This window comes from Elephas maximus, chromosome 6 (assembly GCF_024166365.1).
Source record: "Elephas maximus indicus isolate mEleMax1 chromosome 6, mEleMax1 primary haplotype, whole genome shotgun sequence".
Taxonomy (NCBI): domain Eukaryota; kingdom Metazoa; phylum Chordata; class Mammalia; order Proboscidea; family Elephantidae; genus Elephas; species Elephas maximus.
The window spans coordinates 98,829,272-98,853,527 of NC_064824.1; the positions used below are offsets into that span (position 1 = coordinate 98,829,272).

Sequence of the window (24,256 nt, forward strand, 5' to 3'; positions counted from 1 at the left end):
AAAAGGGATTGTAAATTTCATTGCTTGTGTATCAGAAGAATTCTTTGTCCTCTGAAAGTAGGAGTTAAAAGGGAAATAAATCTTTAGGTAGGCTAATCTATAAGATAACACATCTGAAAAGAGCTATAATATTAATATGATTACTATAGATATAAGTATAGGTATACGGGAGACAAAGTATATGGGATAAACTTGTAAAGAATTATTTGGTGAACTGACAAGTTGTCTTTTAAAATTCACCCACTTGAAACATTTATCTTGGCAGTTCTTAAGTCTGACTTACAGTGTGTAGTGTGACAGTCAATTTTGTGTGAAAAAATGCATAATTAATATGAAGATTAAGGTACAGGCATTGCCAGTTGTTAATGCACAGTTTCTTAGAACAAAGAAACAGTTGAAGCTGTCTTTTAATAGGGCCATCCTGGTTTGTCATTTTGTAGGTTGCTGTTCTTAGAAAAAACGGCAGGAAGGAAAAGAAAAGAAGCCCTAGTAGTAATATTTCATACCGAAGAAGTACTTTGTTGTAGAGCTTATAACCAGCTATTGTCTAGTCAAGACAGCTATGTTTGGTTTTTGAGTTCATGCCCTTGAACTTGCACATTCTTGTCTTAGAATTGTTCTGGTTTTCCTTCAGCCATTTTATTTCTTGTAAGGCAGAAGCAGTGTCACTCATAGCCCAAGAACTAAAGCGGTTTTGGGTACTTACAGAATATGATCTCCAGTGTGGACTGTTAGTAGTATTTCCCCTGTAGTTGTGTTATAAGTGGGGAGAATACAGCAAGTTAAATTTGGGCACCTAATTGGTGCAGTGGTTAAGCGCCCAGCTGCTAACCGGAAGGTCGGTGGTCTGAACACACCAGCTATTCAGCTGGAGAAATATGTGGCAGTCTGTTTCCAAAAGGATTTACAGCCTTGGAAACCCTGTGGGGCAGTTCTACTGTGTCCTAAGTTTTAGAGTTGCTATGAGCTGGAAGCAACTTGATGGTAATATTTTTATTATTATTATTAATAACAACAACACCTGTAGTGAGTAGCTAGAACTGTGAACAAAGAATTAGATACGAACTCTGCAGCTGGATTCAAGAAGTGGCTCCATTGCTTAGTAGCTGTGTAACCCTGGACAAAGTGCTCTACTGTCTCCAAGCCTCAGTCCTTCAGCTCTCACATGGAGATAAAGGTGGAGTAAAGGCCATTTGGAGAATCATGTATCGAGCAAACTACTTGGTTAACTCAAAAGTGCTTTTATGACTAGTTTCTAAGCTCTTAGTGGCTGCAGATCATTCTCCTGGAGGAGTTGTCATCAATTTACCATTTAAACTATCTTCAAATGAAGAATGGAAATATTTGTAACAATATTTGCAAAAATAGACCATTCCTTGGGCTAACCTCGCCAGACCTTTCTAATTTTTTTTTATGTCTTTCTTTTTTTTCTTGTTAATAATTACATGTCTTGTATATTTCAATTTTGGTATTATTTTGTATAAAGCCGTTGCTGTCGAGTCGATTCCAGCTCATAGCAACCCCATAGGACAGAGTAGAACTGCCCCACAGGGTTTCCAAGGAGCAGCTGGTGGATTCGAACTGCTGACCTTTTGGTTAACAGTCGTAGTTCTTAACTACTACACCACCAGGACTCTCCTTTCTAACTTTTCACTTATACTTTATGTAGTGATAAAGTGGCAGGCTCCTTTCTCTGCCCTGGAAACTCCTGATGCCTACCTTGGAGTCTCTCAAAGCTTGGATACCTACCTCCAGAGCGTGTTTCTCTCACGGGGAAGGTGATCCTTTGCACACAATAAAGATCTTTATAGAAAGAGGCATTTAGAACTATTATGTTGTCTATGTTGTTCCAAGACAGAAGCAAACCCTGTATATTTGACTTTCAGTAAAAAAAGGCTCAAAGAAAAAGACTATAAAATAGAAGAAAAATATTCTAATAAGATTGCATTATAAAAAATTATAGGAAACTGCTTGATTATTAGTCATGTGGGCAGAGGAGAGAAGGAAGGGTCACTGGGTAGTGTCCATGAAGCTTTTTGGAAGTCTCTTGATTCTTTCCCCAGCCCTGGTTATGTAGATAAGGGGCTCAGAAACTGCTTCTGGGTCTGGCTACAAGGGAATAAATCCCAACCTTGGAGATGCACAATATGGTTCACTTTCCCTAGACTGTGTGGGCTAACTTCCCGGGCTTTTATTGCCTACCAGAAAATCACGGTGGTCCTTTCCCTTGATCCATTAGAACGACGGGATTTGTTCATTGCTTGCCCTAGCTTGGTCTATTCTGTAGAACCCTCATGAAGGTATTTTAAACAATTAATGATTGAAATGTGTCTGTGGAGTTTCCAGAGACAGGAGTGTGTAAACTACAAGCCTTGGACATTTTAGACAAGCCTCTGTGACCGCTGGGCAGTAGGGGCCAATGGAAGGCTCACTGAGCGCAGGACTCCTTGAGCATGCTAGATGACGACGGCCAAGCCTGCTTGCTAGACTCATTTGGAATCAATCTCAAAAATTTCATTTCTCCTTCTACGCAAGAAACTAGTCTGAATCTCTCTTCATTTGCTTTGGTACCACGTTTTATTTGGCTCATTTCTTCATCAGCTGTTCCCTCAGTGTCTGCTGTGCATTAGGCACTGTGAGGAATGAGGCAGGTGCTGAAAAGCAGAGAATTGCATACCTTAGGTTGAAAGCTAGATACGCCTTCAGAGTTGAGAGAAGGAAGAGGTTAAGTGTGTAATTTCTTTCTTTCTTTTCGTTTTTGCTGGATTTCCTGTAATCAATTGTACTATATAAAAATCTATACCAATATTCATTTGTGCACCAAATCACATAATAATGAAGATCCCTGTTATCTGTGACTTAGGTAAGCATCAGTAGACCACAATTCTGATACAGCAGAAGACTTTGGGCAGTCCCTTGGAGTCAGCTGAAATGGAGTCAGCTGACCTGTATAGCAAGTGTTTCATGGTTTTTGATATTTTTCATTTACATGTGTCAACAAATACCTGACTTGATATTAAAGTCAGTTAAATCAATATTTCTTGCAGTAGTCAAAGTGTAGCAACATATATCCTAGGGCAGCATATCCCCAATGGCCGTATTTTGTTGAGTACATATATTTTATCATAAACTTAACTGATTGAACTACCATCAAATGAAAAGGATTAAAATATCCACAAAGCTACCATAAAAAAGGAAAAATCAGAGAATGTATATTCTTGTCCCTTGCCCCCCATTTAAGCAACCCAGTAATTTCTTTTGCTCACTTTAATCATAAGGAATGACAACATGGACAAGATCTTCATTGTGGTAGCTTCTTTCTTTATCCTCAAATGGGTCTGCCTTAACCCTTCTCCCAACCAGGGATTTCTAAACACAGCAGTAAAGCAGTAGCTACAAGTGAGCCCAAGAGTTTCAGACTATAGGAATCTTATAACAAATTGTAATGGAAAGGAGAATGGGGTAGACGCCCATTCCTACTTACTTATTGAACTTGTAACTATTAGAGGAGTTCTAAAAGTTATCCGTTACAAACTTACATATTTGTATAAACAAACGGCCTGAAGCATCATTTTATAAACAACAAATTTGTTTACTGTTTATTATCTGAAAAGCCTAACTTCCCTTCCCTGTGTACTGGGCTTGGGTGTGCGTGTGGAGGGATATAGGTTCTGTGGCTGTTAAATGTGAGACCTGACCTTCCAAATTTCTGTTTTTCCTAGAGCACTCAAGACCCCAGACTGCTTTCAGAACATCTCTGTGGATGCCCAGGTTAGTAGAGGTCATCCTCCATTTCTCCATGTCTTTCGCCTGTTCACACGCAGTCACCTGTAGCTGACTCCTGGAGGCTCCATCACAGCCTCTGGCAGCCTTGGTTCTCAACACCAAAGTGTCCATTTATAGGTGTGTAGTCTGAAGCTGTCTTTGGTTGGAGAAACCAGTTAAGCGCTGTGCTACTAACCAAAAGGTTGGTGATTCAAACCCATCCAGAGGTGCCTCAGGAGAAAAGTCTGGTGATCAGCTTCCGAAAGGTCACAGCCACGAAAACCCTATGAAGTGTAGGTCTATTGTGCATTTCTCAGGATGGCCATGAGTCAGCATCAACTGTATGGCAACTGGTTTTTTTTTTTTTTTAATTTTTTTTCGGTTTAGTCTGAAGTCACTCTTGATAGGGTAGTGGGTTATCAGTTGATCTGAGGCAATCCTTCTATCTACATCTACCCTCACCTATACCCCCCTACACCCACTTCCATCCCCCTACCCTCACCTATATTTCCCTACCCCACCTCCTACCCCCTACCCCTACCTCTACCCCCCTACCCCCACCTCCACCCCCCTACCCCCACCTCCACCCTCCTACCCCCACCTCCACCCTCCTACCCCCACTTCTACTCTCCTACCCCCACCTCCACCCTCCTACCCCCACCTCCACCCTCCTACCCCCACCTCCACCCTCCTACCCCCACCTCCACCCTCCTACCCCCACCTCCACCCTCCTACCACCACCTACATCCTCTTACCACCACCTACATCTCCCTGCCCCACCTACATCTCCCTGCCCCACCTACATCCCCCAACCCCCACCTACACTGACATTTCTAGGGATTTTTTTAGTTTCATGCATGTAAAATACTTTGAAGTACAAAAAAAAAAAAGTCTTTCGTAGATGTCCTTGCTGATGTAGAAAAGAATTATGGTTAAAAGTGATGGGCTCTGGAGGCAAAATGCCTGGCTTTTGCTCCTCGAAATGATAGCCATTCTTACTACTGTTGTCGAAGAACACGTTCCAGTGAATCTCGAAGCCTGGCTTGCAGTTGGCAGTGCTCAGGCAGCATTGACTGGGAGAAGGACACAGGTTCTTTAGCCAGATAGCCTGACTTTGCATCCTGCTTCTGCTACTTTTTTTTTCCTGCTACCTAGTAATTGTGCAGTCCTGGCGTGTTACTTATTTCCATGAGCCTCAGTTTCTTCCTCTCTTAGATGTAGATGATAATATCATTTTGGCAGAGTTTTTGGGGCAATTAGAACTCATGGATGTAAAATGAACTTAAACAAGCTTGATATTCAGTATAATGCTAGCTGTTATTGTTATTGGTTGTTGGTATTTGAATCGATGTCAGAATTATTTGCTAGATAGAAAGTATGTTGTTGTTTTCAGTTCATACTTTTCCTGAAGTGTTTTTATTATTTCCCCCAGCAGCCTTGTTTAAATTACTATGCTTCACAATGTGCATATTTATTGTGAAAAGATCATCTCTGGTCCAGATTCTATCAAATGCTCGTGTGTTCCAAATTGAGGTAGTCCAAGTTAATCAGACCTTACTACACATGGAATTTCCGTGAGTGTTTAATCTGAACTTGAGTTTTTTCCATAAACCTGAATCCTTAGTAGTAAGGTGACTGTAACTTTTTGAAAAGGGCCATTAGCATGAGTGGGAGTTGGTTGTTTTCCATGAATGGAATATAATATTTCACTTCCACATTTCTGAATCACCACGAAAACACTTTGTTTATAGTGTTCAAAGAGAATTATTACGTAAACAACTGGCTGATTTCCATCTCTCTCTTTTCACTCACACACACGGTTGTACACACAAGCCATACTTACAACAAAACTGCTTAGTTTTTCAGTTAGGCAACTGAAGAGTTACTATGTAAATTCCGGCAGCCTTCTCCCCATCAGACTAGCAAGGGCGCAATCAATTCCCGTTTTCTTGGAACGTATACCAAATAATCAGAAACTCTGATTATTCTGCCGGAAGGCAACAAACAGCTTAATGGAAAGATGTACCAATTGAAAACAATTCTGATCACATTTTTGTCAGGAGACTGAGTTGCCTCCAGCTGTCTGTCACTAATCATATTAGAGGTGGAACGCAAGAATGTTTGGGCCTGCAGAAGATTAATGGTGTGTTGGAATGCTACTTTTACTGGCTACTTATGCTGGAGTGGTGACATTGGACATCCCTTCTGTAACTGGTCTTGCCAGTTGGTAGGAGTCTTAAACATAAGCCACATGAGCACACTTAAGGAATTTTCTAATTACAGCTCAAAAGCTTTACTTTTATTTTTATGCTCTTTCTGCAGACATCACTGATTGAAATGATTTCTCCCTCAGCATAATCCTATTGCCAGCAGTTACAAAAGACTAGCAAGATGGCGAATGAAACCCATAATAACTAAAGAGGTGTCCGAATTCAATGAGGAAGAGGCCTGTCCCATGTGGACGCATAAGCCATATAAATCCATTTTAATTGTGAACTGTGGTACTTATCTGGCCATGTTTATTTTGGATGCAAGTGCCAAAGCTGAATTTAGACTAGAACTCCAGATCTTCCAGCCCTAATGACTAATTTGGGTATCCGTTGAATCCCTTAATTCATTTCTTAATTAGCTCTGCCAAGAGTAGAGTTGCTTAGTTAAAATGATTTTCGCGGATTTCTCAGAAATCAAAATAAATGTACATAGGTACGTTTCCTATGGTCTACACATTTTCCCCCGGTCTTAAAGAACTATTTTTGTTGTTAGCAAAATGGTAATAGTAATGCCAACAACAAAAACACAACAATATTTAAAAAGGTAGTGAACGTAGTGGAGTATACGTGGCGCCGAAAAGCATAGTTTGGAATTGCCTGTTACAGATCCCTGACCTTTCAAGTTTCAAGCTCAACTACTTATAGCCATGGAGCCTTGGTCAAGTTACCTTTCCTTTCTGTGCCTCAGTTTCCTTTTACAACATGAAAAAGAATAATAATACCTACTTCTAATATATGCAAAGCACTATATATATGAGTTAGTGTGCAGAAAGTGCCTGGCATACTAATAAATGTTAATTGTTATGTTTTTGGAGTGCTGGTGGTACAGTGGTTAAACAGCTCAGCTGCTAACCAAAAGGTCAGCAATTTGAATCCACCAGCTGCTCCTTGGAAACCCTATGGGGCAGTTCTACTCTGTCCTGTAGGGTTGCTATGAGTCAGAATCTACTCAATGACAATGGACTTGTTTTTTTTGGCTTATTATGTTTGTTATCAATAAGACAGTGGTAGATTGATAAACAGATTTTGCTGGTATCACAATGTTGTCATCCAAGTATGTCCTATATATGCACTCCATTTGAAGAACACTCATGATGATAAGGGAAACATTAGAGACTCTGAAGTTGGCATTAATTTCCAGTATTTGTATTTGTATTTTTCAGTTTGGCTACAGGATTGACGTTTTTGGTTTTCTATCCTTGACCTAAATGAATGTTAACTTGAAACCTTTTGGTGTAAAATTACTTAAAAATTTGAATGAACGTTTTGCTCTCTCCCTTCATTAAAAGGAAAAGTGTAGTTACAATATATTAAGTATATATATCTTAGAGAAAGTGGTTAAGGGGAATCAACTTCAGTAAATTCACTGTAAATTTTCAAACTATTTTTAACAGACTTAAATGCATTGTATGTATTTAATGTCTTTGTTTAGATTTAATGAATGCGCAGGAGAGAAAGTCTAGGGAAAGATAAATCTAGGAATTTAATGAGCTTTCCTCGTGGCTGCATGAGAGTTAGTTAATATTAAAATTGGTTGCCAAGAGATGCACTGGAATGACCTTCCTTAGTTAGTTTTTTTTTTTTTTTTAACTAAGTTAAATTGGACTCCTTTGTGTGGGTGGGTGGGTGCGGGGGCTATACACACACACTCTAGAGAAAGTTGTGCTCTTGTGTACCCAGAGATATGTGTAAAAAAGCAGCATTGTCTGTATTCATCTCCAGTTAGAAACAGTCAAAATGTTTCAGTAGTAGAATGGTTGAATAAATTGTGGTGTATTCTTAAAATGGAATGTAATACAGGAATGAAAATGAATGAAATAGAGCTACACATAATAATAAAAAAAAAATACCGTGGATGAATTCCAGAAACATAATGTTGAAAGACGACACAAAATAATATATAGCAATATGATTCCATTTATATAAAGTACGAAAACAGGCAAAACTAAGCTCTTTGCTAAGGGGTGCATACATAAGTGGCTAAAGCTGTAAAGAAAAGTAAGGAACTTATTACCATAAGAATCAGGATAGTGGTTATTTCTAAGGGAGTAGGTTAGGAAGAGAAAGGGCCTGCAGGGTTCCTGGGGGGTGCTGGCAAAGTGTTCGGACTTGACTGGTAGTTACAGGGGTAATATATAGTATGCTATATTGTTGTTACTGTGTGCTGTCAACTCCAACTTGTATAGGCCCCAATAGGACAGAGTAGAACTGCTTCATAGGGTTTCCTCGGCTGTAATCTTTACTGGAGCAGATCTCCAGGTCATTTCTGCCACAGACCTGCTGGTGGGTTCGAACTGCCGACCTGTTTGTTAGAAGCTGAGCACTTACCATTGCACCACCAGGGCTCCTTGTATATTATGTTACACTGAACATTAATCTTTTATGAACTTTTCTGTTAGTGGGTTATAGTTAATAGTTTTTCGAAGCCTTTTTTTTCCTTTTTTAACAAAGTGACTCTTTTGTGCCTGGGTTGGTTTGGACATTGTCCTTACGCTGCCTAGTTTTAGGCCTATAGATTCCCTACATGGCACTGATCTCCAAAGTGGGATATGCAACCCAGGGAACACTTGAGAAAATACACTGGAGAAGGAAAAGAAGTTTATTAGAGCTTGTATTTACATTCATTTTGTTGTTATAAAACATTATGATAGCTCGGTCAGAGTTTTGACACCAGCACCATCCCTCCGTCCACCTATCAGATGGTCAGGTATCTAGCTGAGAGTGATGCCTAGAGTCCACACCCCACGGGTGAGTCAGCACACCATGGGCAAGACTGCAGAGAGCTCTTGTACTTTATTCCAGATAGTTTTAAACTTTTCTTGATCCTTGGAGCATTTGTGTCAGACCCTTCCCCATCCATCATGGAGTATAAGACATTGCCTGTTACAGATCCTGTGCCTTTCAACTTTAAAGGAAATTACCAAATTTCTTAAGGAAAAAAGCACCTCTGCCAAGTTCCTTAGCCTGTTGTTCATTCACGCATCATCCACGTATTCATCACCATGAGCCTGTCTGAAAGTGGGGCCCTAACATGCTGAGGATTGGTGGTGAATGAGGCCTAGCCTGTGGTTGCTTGTGGCCCTATTACAGTATATTTGAGATTATCATAGCCGTTCATACACAGACATACACAGCTGTTACTCACACCAAATGGGTATCTGGCACAAAGCATTTGTTCTCCCAGGGCTCAAGCAATTACTTGTTTTATTTCAAGAATGAAAATGATGAAAATCTTCATATGTCTAGAAAAATAGGTAAATATTTTCCAAAGTAAGTTAAACATGGTTTTTCAAATTTTGCCCTGGCAAGTCCTAAAAACTTAGAGTAGTGTCCCCTTTGGATCATGCCAGAATTCTTTGTTTTTCAAGCACATATACAGATGAAATAACCAAATTTTATATTGTCCATGCACAGTGAAATTTTCCTTCTGTTAAAAAAAAGAATTTCTTTTCCAGAGAAAGTGTACCTGCTGCGGAAGAAACAGATGTGGTAATAACAATCATTATTTTACTTAGCCTCCATTTTCCAAAGTGCTAAATTGTAATATAATCTATGGCTCATACTTTTTAACCAGCTCTCGATAATTACCAACCCAATGCCTTACAGTGGTTACAAGGATGATTTATTATTCATCAGATTTTAAGTGCTGACCCATGAAATGTTAAACTTCTATTGGCAGCTGTTGTCTGAAAGTTTGCAGGTGTCCTGACTAATAAGACCAGCATTAGCAATAAATCACAGCATACCTAATTTCTCAATAAAGCGGAAAGGATTTTGCATCCTAGGTCCTCTAAGCCTTGGTATTTGGAAGTTACTTACGTGGGAAATCAAAGTAAAAGGGTAGAGAGTTCTCAGATTTTAACCCTTGAACTCCGGGCCAGCCATAGCAAAAGCATCTTGGTAGCTTTGTTCTCCTAACCCTGAGGTTTCTTGGCTATGGGAACTGATGCAGTGCCAAGTATAGACCTAATTACATTCCTTGTTACTGAGGAAAAAACTGAAAGGAATTTTCGTTTTCTTTCAAAGGAGTACCTGGAGCATTAACATTTTCTGGGATAGTAAAATTGTTTATAAGACCTTCATAAAGCTTTCTGAGAAGAGAGCTTGAAGAGGGCTCTGGCAGCCAATTAAGAAGCATGTGTTGCTTACTTTGAGCAGTAAAGAGTTAGGGAGATAACATCAAAAGAAATAGGAGAGACGTGGCTTTGTCCTTTAAGAGCCTGCTTTCTGATTAACGAGCTGATGGCCTCTTTTCTTCCGCTTTCTCTATGATCAGTTCAAACTTTTAGCGAGATAGTACAGCTAGCCTCATAATAGATCACTGACTATCTAAGTGAAAGTTTTGTGAAGTCTGTTTTCTTCATCACTATTCCCAGTGTTGTACCCAATGGGTCTGTAAGAGGTGTTCAATTTGTATTTGTTGAATGAACAAACATATTCAGGCAGATCTCTCAGGGATCTATATATTGAGCCAGTTTCTCTGGTCAAGGAACCAGAATCTGAACTTTAATAGACTGGGGAGTCAGACAATGATGTTAACAGGTAACCAAGTGAATGTCGTTGTTTGTTGCTCTTGAGTTGATTCTGACTCATGGCGACCCCATGTGTGCAGAGTAGAACTGCTCCATGGCATTTTCAAGGCTGTAACCTTTTGGAAGCAGATCACCTGGACCGTCTTCTGAGGCAGCTGTGGGTGAATTTGAACCACCAACTTTTCGGGTAGTACTTGAGCGCTTAACCATTTGCGCTACCAAGGAACTCCAAGCAAGTGAATAAACACAATAATTATGGCTAGTGATAAACAAATTAAGTGCTATAAAAGAGACTATGGGCTTGGAGAAACCAAAACCTACAGCTACCTAAAAAGAAGTGTTATAGAAGGAATTGATAAAACTTTGCAGAAAGTTTAACTTGCCCCAGAAGTTTACATATCCAATGAAAAAGCTTATTACAGCTTTTCTTACTTCAAATAGGTTAGCAGAGTTCTTACCATCCAGACAGTATCCATTTCTACTTCACAACATTTAAAAAAATTTTTTTTATTGTGCTTTAAGTGAAAGTTTACAAATCAAGTCACTGTCGTGCAAAAATTTATATACACCTTGCTATATATTCCTAGTTGCTCTACCACTAATGAGACAGCACACTCCTTCTCTCCACCCTGTATTCCCATGTACATTCAGCCAGCTTCTGATGCCCTCTGCCGTCTCATCTCCCCTCCAGAGAGGAGCTGCCAACATAGTCTCATGTGTCTACTTGATCCAAGAAGCTTACTTGTCACCAGTATCATTTTCTATCTTATCGTCTAGTCCAATCCCTGTCTAAAGAGTTGGCTTTGGGAATGGCTCCAGTCTTGGGCTTTGGGAATGGTTCCAGTCCTGGGCTAACAGAAGGTCTGAGGACCATGACCTCCAGGGTCATTCTAGTCTCAGTCAGACCTTGAGGTCTGCATCCCACTGCTCTCCTATTACCTCAGGGGTTGTCTGTTGTGTTCCCCGTTGGAGCAGTCATTGGTTATAGCCGGACACCGTCTAGTTCTTCTGGTCTCAGGCTGATGTAGTCTCTGGTTTATGTGGCCCTTTTCTGTCTCTTGGGCTCATAATTACCTTGTGTCTTTGGTGTTCTTCATTCTCCTTTGCTCCAGTTGGGTTGAGACCAGTTGATGCATCTTAGACAGCTGCTTGCTAGTGTTTAAGACCACAGATGCCACTCTCCAAAGTAGAATGCAGAATGTTTTCTTAATAGATTTTGTTATGCCAGTTGACCTAGATGTCCCCTGAAACCGTGGTCCCCAAACCTCCACCTCTCCTATACTGGCCTTCAAAGCTTTCAGTTTATTTAGGAAACTTCATTGGTTTTGGTTTAGTCCAGTTGTGCTGACCTCTCCTGTATTGTGTGTCATCTTTCCCTTCACCTAAAATAGTTCTTGTCTACTATCTAATTAGTGAATACCCCTCTCCCTCCTTCCCTCCCCCCAACTCTCGTAACCATCAAAGAATCTTTTCTTCTCTGTTTAAACCATTTCTCGAGTTCTTATAATAGTGGTCTCATACAATATTTGCCCTTTTGCAACTGACTAATTTCACTCTGCATAATGCCTTCCAGATTCCTCCATGTTATGAAATTTTCACGGATTCATCATTGTTCTTTATCAATGCATAGTATTCCATTGTGTGAATACACCATCATTTATTTATCCATTCATCCGTTGATGGGCACCTTGGTTGCGTCCATCTTTTTGCTATTGTAAGCAGTGCTGCAGTGAACATGGGTGTGCATATATCTGTTCGTGTAAAGGCTTTTATTTCTCTGGAATATATTCCAAGGAGTGGGATTGCTGGATTGTATGGTAGTTTTATTTCCAGCTTTTTAAGGAAGCACCAAATCTATTTCCAAAGTGATTGTACCATTTTACATTCCCACCAGCAGTGCAGAAGTGTTCCAGTCTCTCCTGCATTTATTATTTTGTGTTTTTTGGATTACTGCCAGCTTTGTTGGAGTGAGATGGAATCTCATTGTAGTTTTGATTTGCATTTCTCTAAATAGCTAATGATCGTGAGCATTTCCTCTTGTATCTGTTAGCTACCTGAATATCTTCTTAAGTATAGTGCGTGTTCATATCCTTTGCCCATTTTTTGCTTGGGTTATTTGTCTTTTTGTAGTTGGGTTTTTGCAGTATCATATAGATTTTATAGATCAGGCGCTGATCGTAAATGTCATAGCTAAAAACTTTTTCCTAGTCTGTAGGTAATCTTTTTACTCTTTTAGTGAAGTCTTTGGGTGAGCATAGGTGTTTGATTTTTAGGAGCTCCCAGTTATCTAGTTTCTTTTCTGGTGTTTGTGCATTGTTAGTAATGTTTTGTATACTGTTTATGCTATGTATTAGGGCTCCTAGTGTTGTCCCTATTTTTTCTTCCATAATCTTCATCATTTTATATTTTATATTTAGGTCTTTGATCCATTTTGAGTTTAGTTTTTCTGCATGGTGTGAGTATGGGTCTTGTTTCATTTTTTTGCAGATGGATATCCAGTTACACCAGCACCGTTTGTTAAAGAGATTGTCTTTTCCCCATTTAACTGACTTTGGGCCTTTGTCAAATATCAGCTGCTCATATGTGGATGGATTCAGGTCTGGGTTTTCAATTCTTTTCCATTGGTCTATGTATCTGTTGTTCTACCAGTACCAGGCTGTTTTGACTACTGTGGCAGTGTAATAGGTTCTAAAATCAGGTAGAGCGAGGCTTCCCACTTTGTTCTTTTTCAGTAATGCTTTACTTCTCCAGGGCCTCTTTCCCTTCCATATGAAGTTGGTGATTTGTTTCTCCATCTCATTGAAAACTGTCGTTGGAATTTGGATTGAAATTGCATTGTATCTGTATATAGCTTTTGGTAGAACAGACATTTTTACAATGTTAAGTCTTCCTATCCGTGTGCAAGGTATGTTTTTACACTTATGTAGGTCTCTTTTGGTTTCTTGCAGTAGAGTCTTGTAGTTTTCTTTGTATAGGTCTTTTACATCTCTGGTAAGATTTATTCCTAAGTATTTTATCGTCTGGGGGCTACTGTAAATGGTATTGATTTGGTGATTTCCTCTTCGATGTTCTTTTTGTTGGTGTAGAGGAATCCAGCTGATTTTTGTTTATCTTGTATCCTAATACTCTGCTGAACTTTTCTATCAGTTACCGTAGTTTTCTTGAGGATTCTTTAGGGTTTTGTGGGTATAAGATCATGTCATCTGCAAATAGAGATAATTTTACTTCTTCCTTGCCAATCTGGATGCCCTTTATTTCTTTATCTATCCTAATTGCTCTGGCTAGGACCTCCAGCACCATGTCGAATAAGAATGTTGATACGGGCATCCTTGTCTAGTTCCCAATTTCAAAGGGAATGCTTTCAGGCTTACTTCACAACATTTTGCTTTTAACACACGAGTTGGTTACTGACAAGGCCAAGGATTGGCTCTCCAGTTTACTTCCCTTTTTCTCAAAGCTGCAACTTCTTTTCCCAAAGCTGGGCAACTGTCTCCCAAATGTGTACTGTCAGTCACAAAGGAAACGAGATGACCAGAAGTGAGTGGATCAGCACAAATTTTTTATCAAAGCTGAAAGAAAGAACCTCAAAGGAATGCCCTATTGACTGGGTCAGAAGTGTTATCTTTGTATCTCAAGGACAGAACGTTTAATAAAGATTTGGGTACAGAGTACACATCACCCTCCAGGCAAGCTGAACTATGTCAACCGGAGAACTCTTCTGTAGGGTTTACAGTATCTCCTGTTTCCTAAATGAAAAAATGCTAAGGTGAACCGTTGATTCTCAACAACACATGTTACTGTTGTATATAGCGCCTAGAGTAAATAAGACCTTTGCCTAATGAAATCACAGTTCATTTTTACTCCACAAGTTGGAATTAATTTTAGCTTTTTTGTTTTTTCCATGCTTCTTTATAGAAATAGGCCACAATCATTTTTATTCCACCAATTCTTCTTCATAACCTTATACCATGCTTCCTGAGTTTGTGTTTTTAAGAGCTGTTTTTAAAGACCCTTGAGGGATATTCTTTAATACATTCTTTTTAAAAATAATTAGTCATTTATAGTACTCCCTTAGAATATCTGAGGGTTTGGAAATATAAGAACTTCTTAATGAGATATGTTTAGTAGCCTATGCAGAGAATATCATCAATGTTTACATCTAGTTTAGTTAACATAAATTAGATTTAATTAGTCGTTCTGGAAAAGTAGTAGATACTTTAGAACATAGATCCAGTACCTAAAATCCGCTGTTTGCTTTTTACATATAGTATTTATGGATAAAAATTCCATGAGTAGTATTTATAGTATGGTTATTATATCATAGTATAGTATATTAAAAACATATTTGAAGTAACATAAAGTCAATTCTTAGGGACTTTTATAAAATGAAGAATGTGTCTTGTGAGAGCATGGAAAGCATCCATGTGGAACAGAGATGGTGTTTATAAAATTTTTTTGTCAACTTTAATGTGCTATACAAATGTAAAGTAATCGTGTTATTGGTGTTTTTACATTTGTGGCATGCAGAACTTCTGGGCTGAATGACAGCCTGTAGCTTTTTGTTTTCATGCTGAGTAAGTTTCTGTTTAGAATGAGATTTCTTTTCTCGTATGTATCCCTTACGTTGGAGTCCCTGGGTGGCATAAATAGTTAACACGATCAGCTGCTAACTGAAAGGATGGAGGTTTGAGTCCACCCAGAGGTACCTCAGAAGAAAGGCCAACTTTTAGAAGATCAACTTCTAAAAATTAGCCACTGAAAACCCTGTAGAGGGAGCACAGCTCTACTCTGACACACATGGGGTTGCCATGAGTCAATTTGACGGCAACTGATTTTAACCCTTATGTTGGAGATACCCTGAGTTCCTTAATTGGGTCCTGTCCCTCTGCACTTAACTTCAAAACCCTCCAGGCTACACTTGTTTCAGAAGGAGGCCTAATTTCCAGGAAAGAACCTTGCCTTACCCTAAGACTAAGAACCCCACTGTGACTGTCTGCTGAGTTCCTCATAGGCACTAGAGAAGGGTGGAAGAATCACTTATTCCTGATCTTCTGTGGCCCTCTGTTATGGTCCTCTGACATATGTTTCTAGAATTTCTCGGCCTTGACACTCCTAAACCTTGGTGTTTTGGTATCTTCTTGAGGCTAGTACTTTTTTGGTAGTTATTCCAGCCACCTAAAATTCTTCCTGCCAGTCCCAGCTCTGTCTCTTCCTCCCTGGCACCCCCAATACCACATTCTCCACACTTCTGCCTCTTTTTGCACTCACAGCTACAAGAAACCAGAAACAAGATAACGTGTCCTGGTAATAGTCCTCTGTCGATTTTCCACCGCTGTCTTTCTTGGGTGAAATTGCTCTTTTCCACAGCCCTTAGACTTACCCGCTGCATCTTTGCGCTCCCCTCTTCTCAGAAAGCTCACATGGAGTGGATGCAGCAGGAGGCAGGAGGCTGAGAGGGAGGTACAGCCCTTTCTCCTCAGAGTGTTCTTACAGAGAAGTGGCTCATTGTCCACATTAAGGACCAGGCCATGGGAAACAGACTCCCTGACAGTCACCATGGGTTACACAAATATTGCTTCCATTTAGTGTGACCTTTCATTGTACTCTAAAATGACTAAAAATACTTAAATCTTGCACAGTATTTTTCTGGAAACAAAAATAAATGAGGTTCTTTTAAGCAGCCACACTTGAACTTTTGCCCTTCCTCTTCCTTTTTGAGACACTATATCCAATTCAAGATTTCCTTTTATCATGTGTTTTCCTTTTGCGAGACATAGCTAATTTCTCTACTGAGAAAATTATGGATCATAGAAGCAGTATAATTGTTAAAGATAAGGATACGTCATATGGCCTTAAAATCCTTAGCTCTGAGAATTGACTGTTACTAACATTTATTAAGTGCTTACTGTGTGCCTGGCACCATTCTAAAGTGTTTCGATATATCAACCCAACTAATCCTCACAACAACCCTGTGAGGTGAGTATTATTGTCTCTATTTTACTATTGGAGACACTGAAGCATAGTGAAGTTAGCTAACTTGTACAAGGTCGTGGGCAAGGCCTGGATTTAAACCAGATAGTCTGGTTTCACTGCCCACTTTCTTAACCATCAAACTAAACTTCCTCAGTGACTCAGGTGTATCATTCAACCTCCAGGAGCCAAACTTTCCTCACCTCTGAAGTGAGAATAGTAGCATCTACCTTACTAAATTGTGGTTAGGACCAAATACAATAATTATTTGAAAGGGCTCAGTAAATTGTGAAGTGCTAAAACACAAGGTTTAAGTTTGGGCTGAATGTTGATATGATATTTTCTGTTATTCTTGTGGGGTCTTGTTGCACCTGGCTCTTGCTACATGGACATACTCTGGTTCAGATGAAAAACTGCATGTTTTTCCTGACGTTGTCTTGAAGTCTCAGAAAACCTCAGGTTTCACAATGAAAGTTATCATTTTCTTCCCAAATGGTGGCATTTGGAAACATTTGGAGCACAGGCAAAACTCAACATTTTAATACGCTTTTAATATGCCAAATAAGTTCAGTGTCATTAGTTCCCTTTAACTCCATTAATGTAGTGCATAACACCCTCCTCTTTTTTCTAAATCATGCAGAATTAAATTTTTTCCAAGTCCCTGTTCACCACATACCATGGACTTGTCATTAACTGTATACTAGATCTAGGGCCATGCCTCTTAATGCCAACATGGGGCCCTGAAACAGAAGAGATACTGGGCAAGGTTTAGGCCGATGGAAGAGAGGTAGAAAGTCAAATTGCAAGATCAGAATTTAGAAAGTCTATAGATTAAAAAAAAAAAAAGCTCCAAAATGTGGGACAGGAGACGACATTCAAAACCCGCAGAGGTCTGATGGAGCGTCTTGGAAGAGTAGAAGGACCAGGGAAGAGAAAGGAAGAGGAGACTTGAGAAGGACATGCCAAGCAGGAGACAGGATGTTTTCTTGCCGTGGGTCTGGGAGAGATGGAAGCTATCCTCCTGCCTCTGATGCTGGGTGTACCCCCTGCTGTGGGGTGCCTAGGTGTTTGGGGGCTAACTCTCATAACTCTTCCAGTTCTCATAATGCTCTCACAACTGGAATGTTGGGGTCCGAGTTCTTACTTGGGGGAAGTGGGTAGCCCGAAGGCCTGACTTTTTGTGATTCTTTGCAGCTTTTATGCATCCTAGAAATTGAGTTCTTCCTGGTTTTTTATGGGGCTAGAATTGCATCCCCAGGGTTACCCTGTTTGAGGGTCTTCCAGGCAAGGTTTTTAGTCATAATGAGTTATTTTTTTTCCTTTTCTGAATGAGAACAATATCCTTGCCATTCAGTCCCTAAATTTAGAAAGCAGTTATGATAGAAGAATATCCTTATTTTAGAGAAGAAGCTGGCAGTCTTCATGATGTGAAAGTGTCCAATTTAGAACACACATTTAAAACAAAAAGCTGCTGTAAGTCCTCTTTGGAATCAGGTGGAATATAAATGAAAAAAAATTTTTAAAATTAAAAGAAAATGTGCGGTCTGACAACACATTCCACTTTCTCTTTTTCACCTGGCAGGGACTTGTTGAATTTGTCTGAACTTCAGATGTCATTTCTGTCACTTCATTAAAATGTCTGACTGCAAATTGGTTCAGGCATCTAATTGGGAGCAAAACTTGAATGACAGATTTTCTAGCTGATGTGTGTAATCAGGGCAGTACAATAATGTTGCCAGGGACGAATCATCTAGAATTTCTTTAAGAATATTGGTAAGTATATAAGAAGCGTTTTTTTTTATGTAAGAAGCGTACTTAACGCAGGGAAAGGAAACTAGGCATTGAGTGCCACAGAAGCAGCCTAAGTGGAACGTATAAGTCAGTCATGGTTATTTTCTGTTTGCCATCAATTGATTCCAACTCATGGCTACCCCATGTGTTGTCATAGTAGAACTGTGCTCCATAGGGTTTCCATTGGCTGAAATTTCGGAAGTAAAGTGCCAAGCCTTTTTTGTGAGGTGCCTCTGAGTGGACTTGAACCACCAACGTTTTGGTTAACAGCCTAGCACATTAACTATTTGCACCACCCAGAGACACCCCAGTCATAGCTGGAGGTATAAATAGGAGCAGCAAGCATAAAATTATCTAATTGATTAAGGTGTCTGTGGTTAACATTCATCCGAATTGTAGATATAAGCCCAATTGTCACACAGCTGACCATCCCAACTGTGCACATATAGTTTCTCTTGGTGTGTAGTGCTGAACTGATCATAGCAGTTGATTTGCATTTAACTGGTATATATTTTAAAGTATGCAGTTCCTTTTCTAGAGATCAGTTTGGCAATGTGTATTTTTAAAAATCCTTTAAAATGTGTTCATTGTTTTGGCACAGAAATTTTATTCCTAGGAATTACGTTAGTGAAATAATTAAGGACATTTGTAAGGCTTAGCCACAAAGAGGTTCATCACAGCATTGTTTATAATAGGGTAAATAGGAAATCACTTATATGTCCAACAATAACAGATTAGCTAAGTATATTATGTTACAGTCATACAGTGGAATACTGGTGTTGTAGATAAACAGTGGTAATGAAAAGATGTTCATCATGTATTGTTAAGTAATAAAATCATATTGCAAAATTCAAATATGTACAGTATGATCACATTTTCATTAATATATGTATATTTTAGAAAATGACTTAGAAATATATTTAGGCAGCTGGTTTGGTTTTGGTTTGATGGTAGTTCCCTGGGTGATAGGATTATGGATATTTAAAATGTTCTTCTCTTTTGCTTATCTGTGTTCTCTGACTTTTCTATCTGAGGGTATACTGCTTTCATAATGAGGAAGGATGAACCAACAAATTATTATCAATTTAAAAGGGGAAAATGTGTGACCCAAACCATATGAAAGTGTCTGACTCTGGATAACTGAGAGGGCTTATATGATACATTTCAGCTGAACATATTTGTAAACACAATTCAGCTGAACATGAATCCTCAGTCTGTGGCATGAATTTGAGACCATAAATTGCTCTTCTCTACACCTGGTGTCTCAGAGATTTGCTTCCTTCTGAATCTTCCCTACAAAATGAAGGTACTCAATTTATTACACCATCTCTGGGGTTCCTTCCTACTCTCAAATCCCAGGTCTACTCTCAAATTCCGTGTCTACCTAGAGAAACAGCTGAGTGGGGAACTCTCTGCACTTCTTATAATTACAGCTGCCAAGTGATGAAAGTGTATTAATTAGAAGGATTCAACTTACTATTTGCAGTACACTCAAGCAAACCCACTCTGCAAGATTGTTCTTAATGTCTGTCTTCTGTTGCATTGAAGAGAGAGCTAGTTTTTTTTTTTTATCACTTGTTGATCGCTTGAGTTTTTAACTTTTTGGAGAGCTTATCGTGAGGGTAGAGGAGCCCTGGTGGTGCAAATGGTTAACTAGTTGGCTGCTACCTGAAAGTTTGGTTGTTTGAACACACCCAGCGGCTCCAGGTGAAAGACCTGGCGGTCTGCTGCCGTAAAGATTACAGCTTAGAAAACCCTTTGGGGCAGTTCTACTCTGGCACATAGGCTCACTATGAGTTCAAATTGACTTGACAGAACCAATGAGTTCAAATTGACTTGACAGCACCTAACATCAACAATAAATGGTGAGGTTCAGATGGTTAAGAAATGCTCAGTGTTTCAGGGAAACTTCATCAGTAGGTGGGAAGCAGTTGAAGGAGACTGTAGAAAAGAATTCACTCCCTTTAGACAGTAAAATTCCCACTGGCTATTAAATGCTAACAGCCTCTCAGCCTCTTGCTTTTATACCAAGGCAGGCTTCTGTCTGTCCATACCCCTTGGGCCTGGCTTAGTTCAGGGGAGGTGAGATGTCATGTATTTTCCTTCATTAATCACTCTTGGCAGATGTCATGGTATTACAGACAATTTCTGCTATCTTTAAGAAAATAATTTCAGGATGACTTCACAATAAACATAGAGGTAAATTATGATATGGAGTCCCTGGGCGGTGCAAACAGTTAACATGCTCAGGTGTCAACAAAAGTCTGGAATTTCACCCACAGGTGCCTCAGAAGAAAGGACTGGCTATCTACTTCCCAAAAATTAGCCATTGAAAACCCCATGAAACATGGTTCTACTCTGACACATACGGAGTTGCCATGAGTCAGAGTCAACAGCAACTGGGGGAGAAATTACAATACACATCCGGCAGACTGATATCCTAACACATAACTTCTAAGTAGATTAATGAAGAGTGTTGCATCAGAGTTAGGCAACATTCATTGTGTCTCTGTCTGTGCCATGAACTTGTTGTGGAACGTTGGAGAGATGAACCTGTCTTTATTTAGGTTCAATTTTTTTCTCCTTTGCAGAGTGGGCGGGTTGAATTAGGGGGTTTTCCAGCTTTCTCCCAGTTACGAAATTGTATGGATATGAACTACAAAGGTCATTTATTGTCTGCTTAACTCCAGGCTGAAGGCAGAGCGTCTGGTAACAATCCATCCCTGTGACGTCCCTGCCATTTATTTTGCTTGGTCCAATAAGCCATTGTTTTCTTGTTTATGTTTCCTTTCTCATGCCACACTAAATAATTTCAGGGAGAATCTCATTTTGTCATTTCCTGTATCCCCAAATGTATGCTATGACTAGTAAAAAAAGAAAAAAATTCTTAAAAGCAGCTTTTTCCATTATTCTCCAGGTTTTAAAACGATCCATTGAGAACTAAATGTCAACTCAAAAAGTGCTATATATTTCTTACCACTTCTAACCTAACCTGTAGAAGTCAGAGGCACAATTTGAAACACAAAGATTGCTTCCTGGAGAGAGTGCTTATAAATCTGTAGTTTGATTTATCCCTATAATTTAAGAAGAAATTTGGATTTTTAACATTTTTAGCAACATTTTTTTCAGTATCTAAGTTGGATATTCAAAACTGGACTGTTGTACATGCTTCAGCTACTGTATTTTTAGTTGTAGAGACAATATTTTAAAATTGAGTAAAAATTTAAAATGAATCTACTGCAAAATAGAAGTTAGGTTTCCCTAATGAAAGAGCTTATAAATCAAATACTTGTGCATTTTAGCTTGATCTCTAAATTATCGACTCTGACACATGCCATACTTCCTTTACATATGTAGGGAATTCAGCTGTTTTCCGTAGAAGGCAACAGAAAACTCAAGAGGCCACAGAAGAGACTACCAATTACCACCCAGTACCCTTTCATTCCTTCTTCCTTAGGAACACACCCTGGTTTTATTCGGCCAAAAGATTGCATTTTCCACCTTCCCTTGCAGTTAAGGGGTAGCCAACACAGAAATCGTTAGGTGAGACTTGCAGGACGCCTTTTTAACTGGAGTTGATTGGCTGTGTATTTCTTGACTCTGCTTCCTCTGTGTTGGCTCCTTTAAGTCCCATCATCCTCTTCATTCAAGCCCAACAAGGACGAGAAAGCCCATTTTCCTGATAGCTCAAAGCCTCAGATTTGGTTCTTTTTGCCCTGTTTTGGGCTGCATTGGGTCAATAACTGAAGTATGTGGGATGAAGTGCTCATGGCTTCGTCCTGGGTTATATGCCTGCCCCCAGGGCCCAGATTAGTTTCACTGGGTCCCTCAAAGTAAAATAGGGCCTCTCTAGCCTTGAGAAGTGGGAGTGAATACTGGTTAATCAAACCACAAATATCTACTGCATCAGGTTTTCCAGTTTCTTCTTTAAGTTATTATCATCTCTAGTAATGAGGTAAACTGATCATTTGGTTTGCAGAGTTATAGTGAAAAATGATTTGGTCATTGGATTCATTTCTCCTAAATGAAACTGGAGGCTCAAGGCCACAACATGAATCTAGATTACATACCAAAATATATCTTTTCATTTTCCAGACTAATGCCTTGTTCAGTAAGCCATATAACTTCCATTTCTCATACCACCCCAAATATGACCCTCTAAAAGGGTAAAATTGAAAGTTTGCCAAAAATTTTTATTAAGAACCCACAACAACTGTGTTTTCCAATATAGCTTCTTGTTGCAGCAGAGAACATTGTTTCTGAACATAAAGTCGTGTAACAGGTAAGAGCTAAATGAAATTTAAAACGACTTGTCATAAACCCTGAAAAAGTTGTACTTCAAGATAGTAATGTCAGCAGACCATTCATTATGTAGCCATAACAGTCTCTGAGTTTAGAGGAAGGAGTTGCAGGACAATGACAAGAAATATTACGATCTTCTCTTTTGTATGACTGAACATGTAAAAGTGATTTTCAAGTGATTTACTTCATTCAGTTCCGTGTTGAGACATGGCAGGCAACAAGACAGGTGATTATAGCCACAGTTCTGAAAATGTTCAGATGGCCTTCAGTTAGCTTTGGGCAAGGCTTCTTCTTGCAGCAGCTGGTATTGATTTTTCAGAACGCCTCTGAGTTTTTCAGCAGAAGGGCTGATCATGTCAATCCTTTCAAGATGCAGGAAGCATTTGTGCAGTAGCTGGGGAACTGGCTTTCTGGGTAGAGGACAGCGGGAACAGGGTGGAGGTGAGACTGACAGTGTAATGATGAGTGTGGGCTCTGCAGTTTGAGCGACCTTGGCCTGACACTAGCTCCTCCATGTGTACCAGGAGACCACATCAACTTTTGGTGCTTCACTTTCCTTATTTGTAAAATGGGGGGATGTGAGAATCAAATAGGAAAAGGCATCCCAGTGCCTCAGACCTGTCCTAGGTAATCAGTAGAAATTAACTACTATTCTATTTCTGAGTTGACCCTTGAAGAGGAGAAGCATTGTTGAATTTTTCCCTCTCCCCCTCCCCCCACACCCCCAAATTTCATCAGGTCAAAAAAAAAAAAAAAAAAGTGTGAGACCAAGAAGTTGAGGAGCATCTTTCTGGGTTAGCTGCGTTCCTGACAATGCTTTTACTTTGTAATGTGGGAAAGTGGGGAGTTGATATTGGCACACCATGATATTAGCTGTCTTAGCATCCTGCTCATTACTTTGGGTACAGGTTTGTTGAAGTCTGCTGAAAGGATGGGGTCATTGCATTACTTCTAAGAGTGGTGTTCACCTGCTGTGAAAGCAGCAAGGACTGTGAGAAGTCAACGAAGCTTCAGACTTGCAGGTAGAACCATGTCAAAGATATTCTATCGTATTTTAGATCTGCCGGGAAGAGTGTCTCAGAATCTCAGAATAGGATACGAGGACCCTTTTTACAAATGAGGAAACAGGCTCAAAAAGGAGAAGTGACTCAAAGCCATATAGAGAATCAATGACAGGCAGGAATGAAACTCAGGGTTCCTAATGCCTAAGCCAGAGGTAATAATAACGCTAGCCACTAGACTAGCTGCTTATCCTCAACACCTCTCAGTGGTCTCCTGCTAATTGCCAGCCTTATCCAACTGCTAAAGGTCAGGAATTCATTCTTTTCAGCAAATTCAATTTGTTGGAAGCCACCTTCCTTCTCCCCAAAATGTTAACATCTGTAGTTCTTTCTACTCTGGCCACTCAGCTTCTCGGAAATGGAATCTCTTGCTTGGGGATTTAAGGGTAGCCACCATCCTAGGCTGTTGAATGGGGAAAGGGCTGCATGCCTCACTGATCAGTGCCCAGAATTCCTACAAAGCCCCTTGTTTTCAACCTGGCACCTGGCCTGTCATCTACTGAGTTCAGCCTTTTGGGCTCAGTTTCTCTAGAGAAGTCTCTCATGTCCTATAAAGGTGGAGAGG

The 24,256-nt window shown here is 39.7% G+C and overlaps 1 protein-coding gene across 5 annotated transcripts in view; it reads left to right on the forward strand.

Annotated features, from left to right (window-relative positions):
- Window positions 1–24,256, forward strand: part of SPATS2L (spermatogenesis associated serine rich 2 like) — a 187,888-nt gene that overhangs the window by 14,842 nt on the left and 148,790 nt on the right. For all 5 annotated transcript variants that reach the window (XM_049887772.1, XM_049887771.1, XM_049887776.1 and 2 more), the window contains exon 2: window positions 3,723–3,771. In XM_049887772.1, coding sequence (XP_049743729.1) covers window positions 3,764–3,771 — 8 coding nt within the window. In that variant the 5' untranslated portion in view covers window positions 3,723–3,763. The remainder of the gene's footprint in view (window positions 1–3,722; window positions 3,772–24,256) is intronic.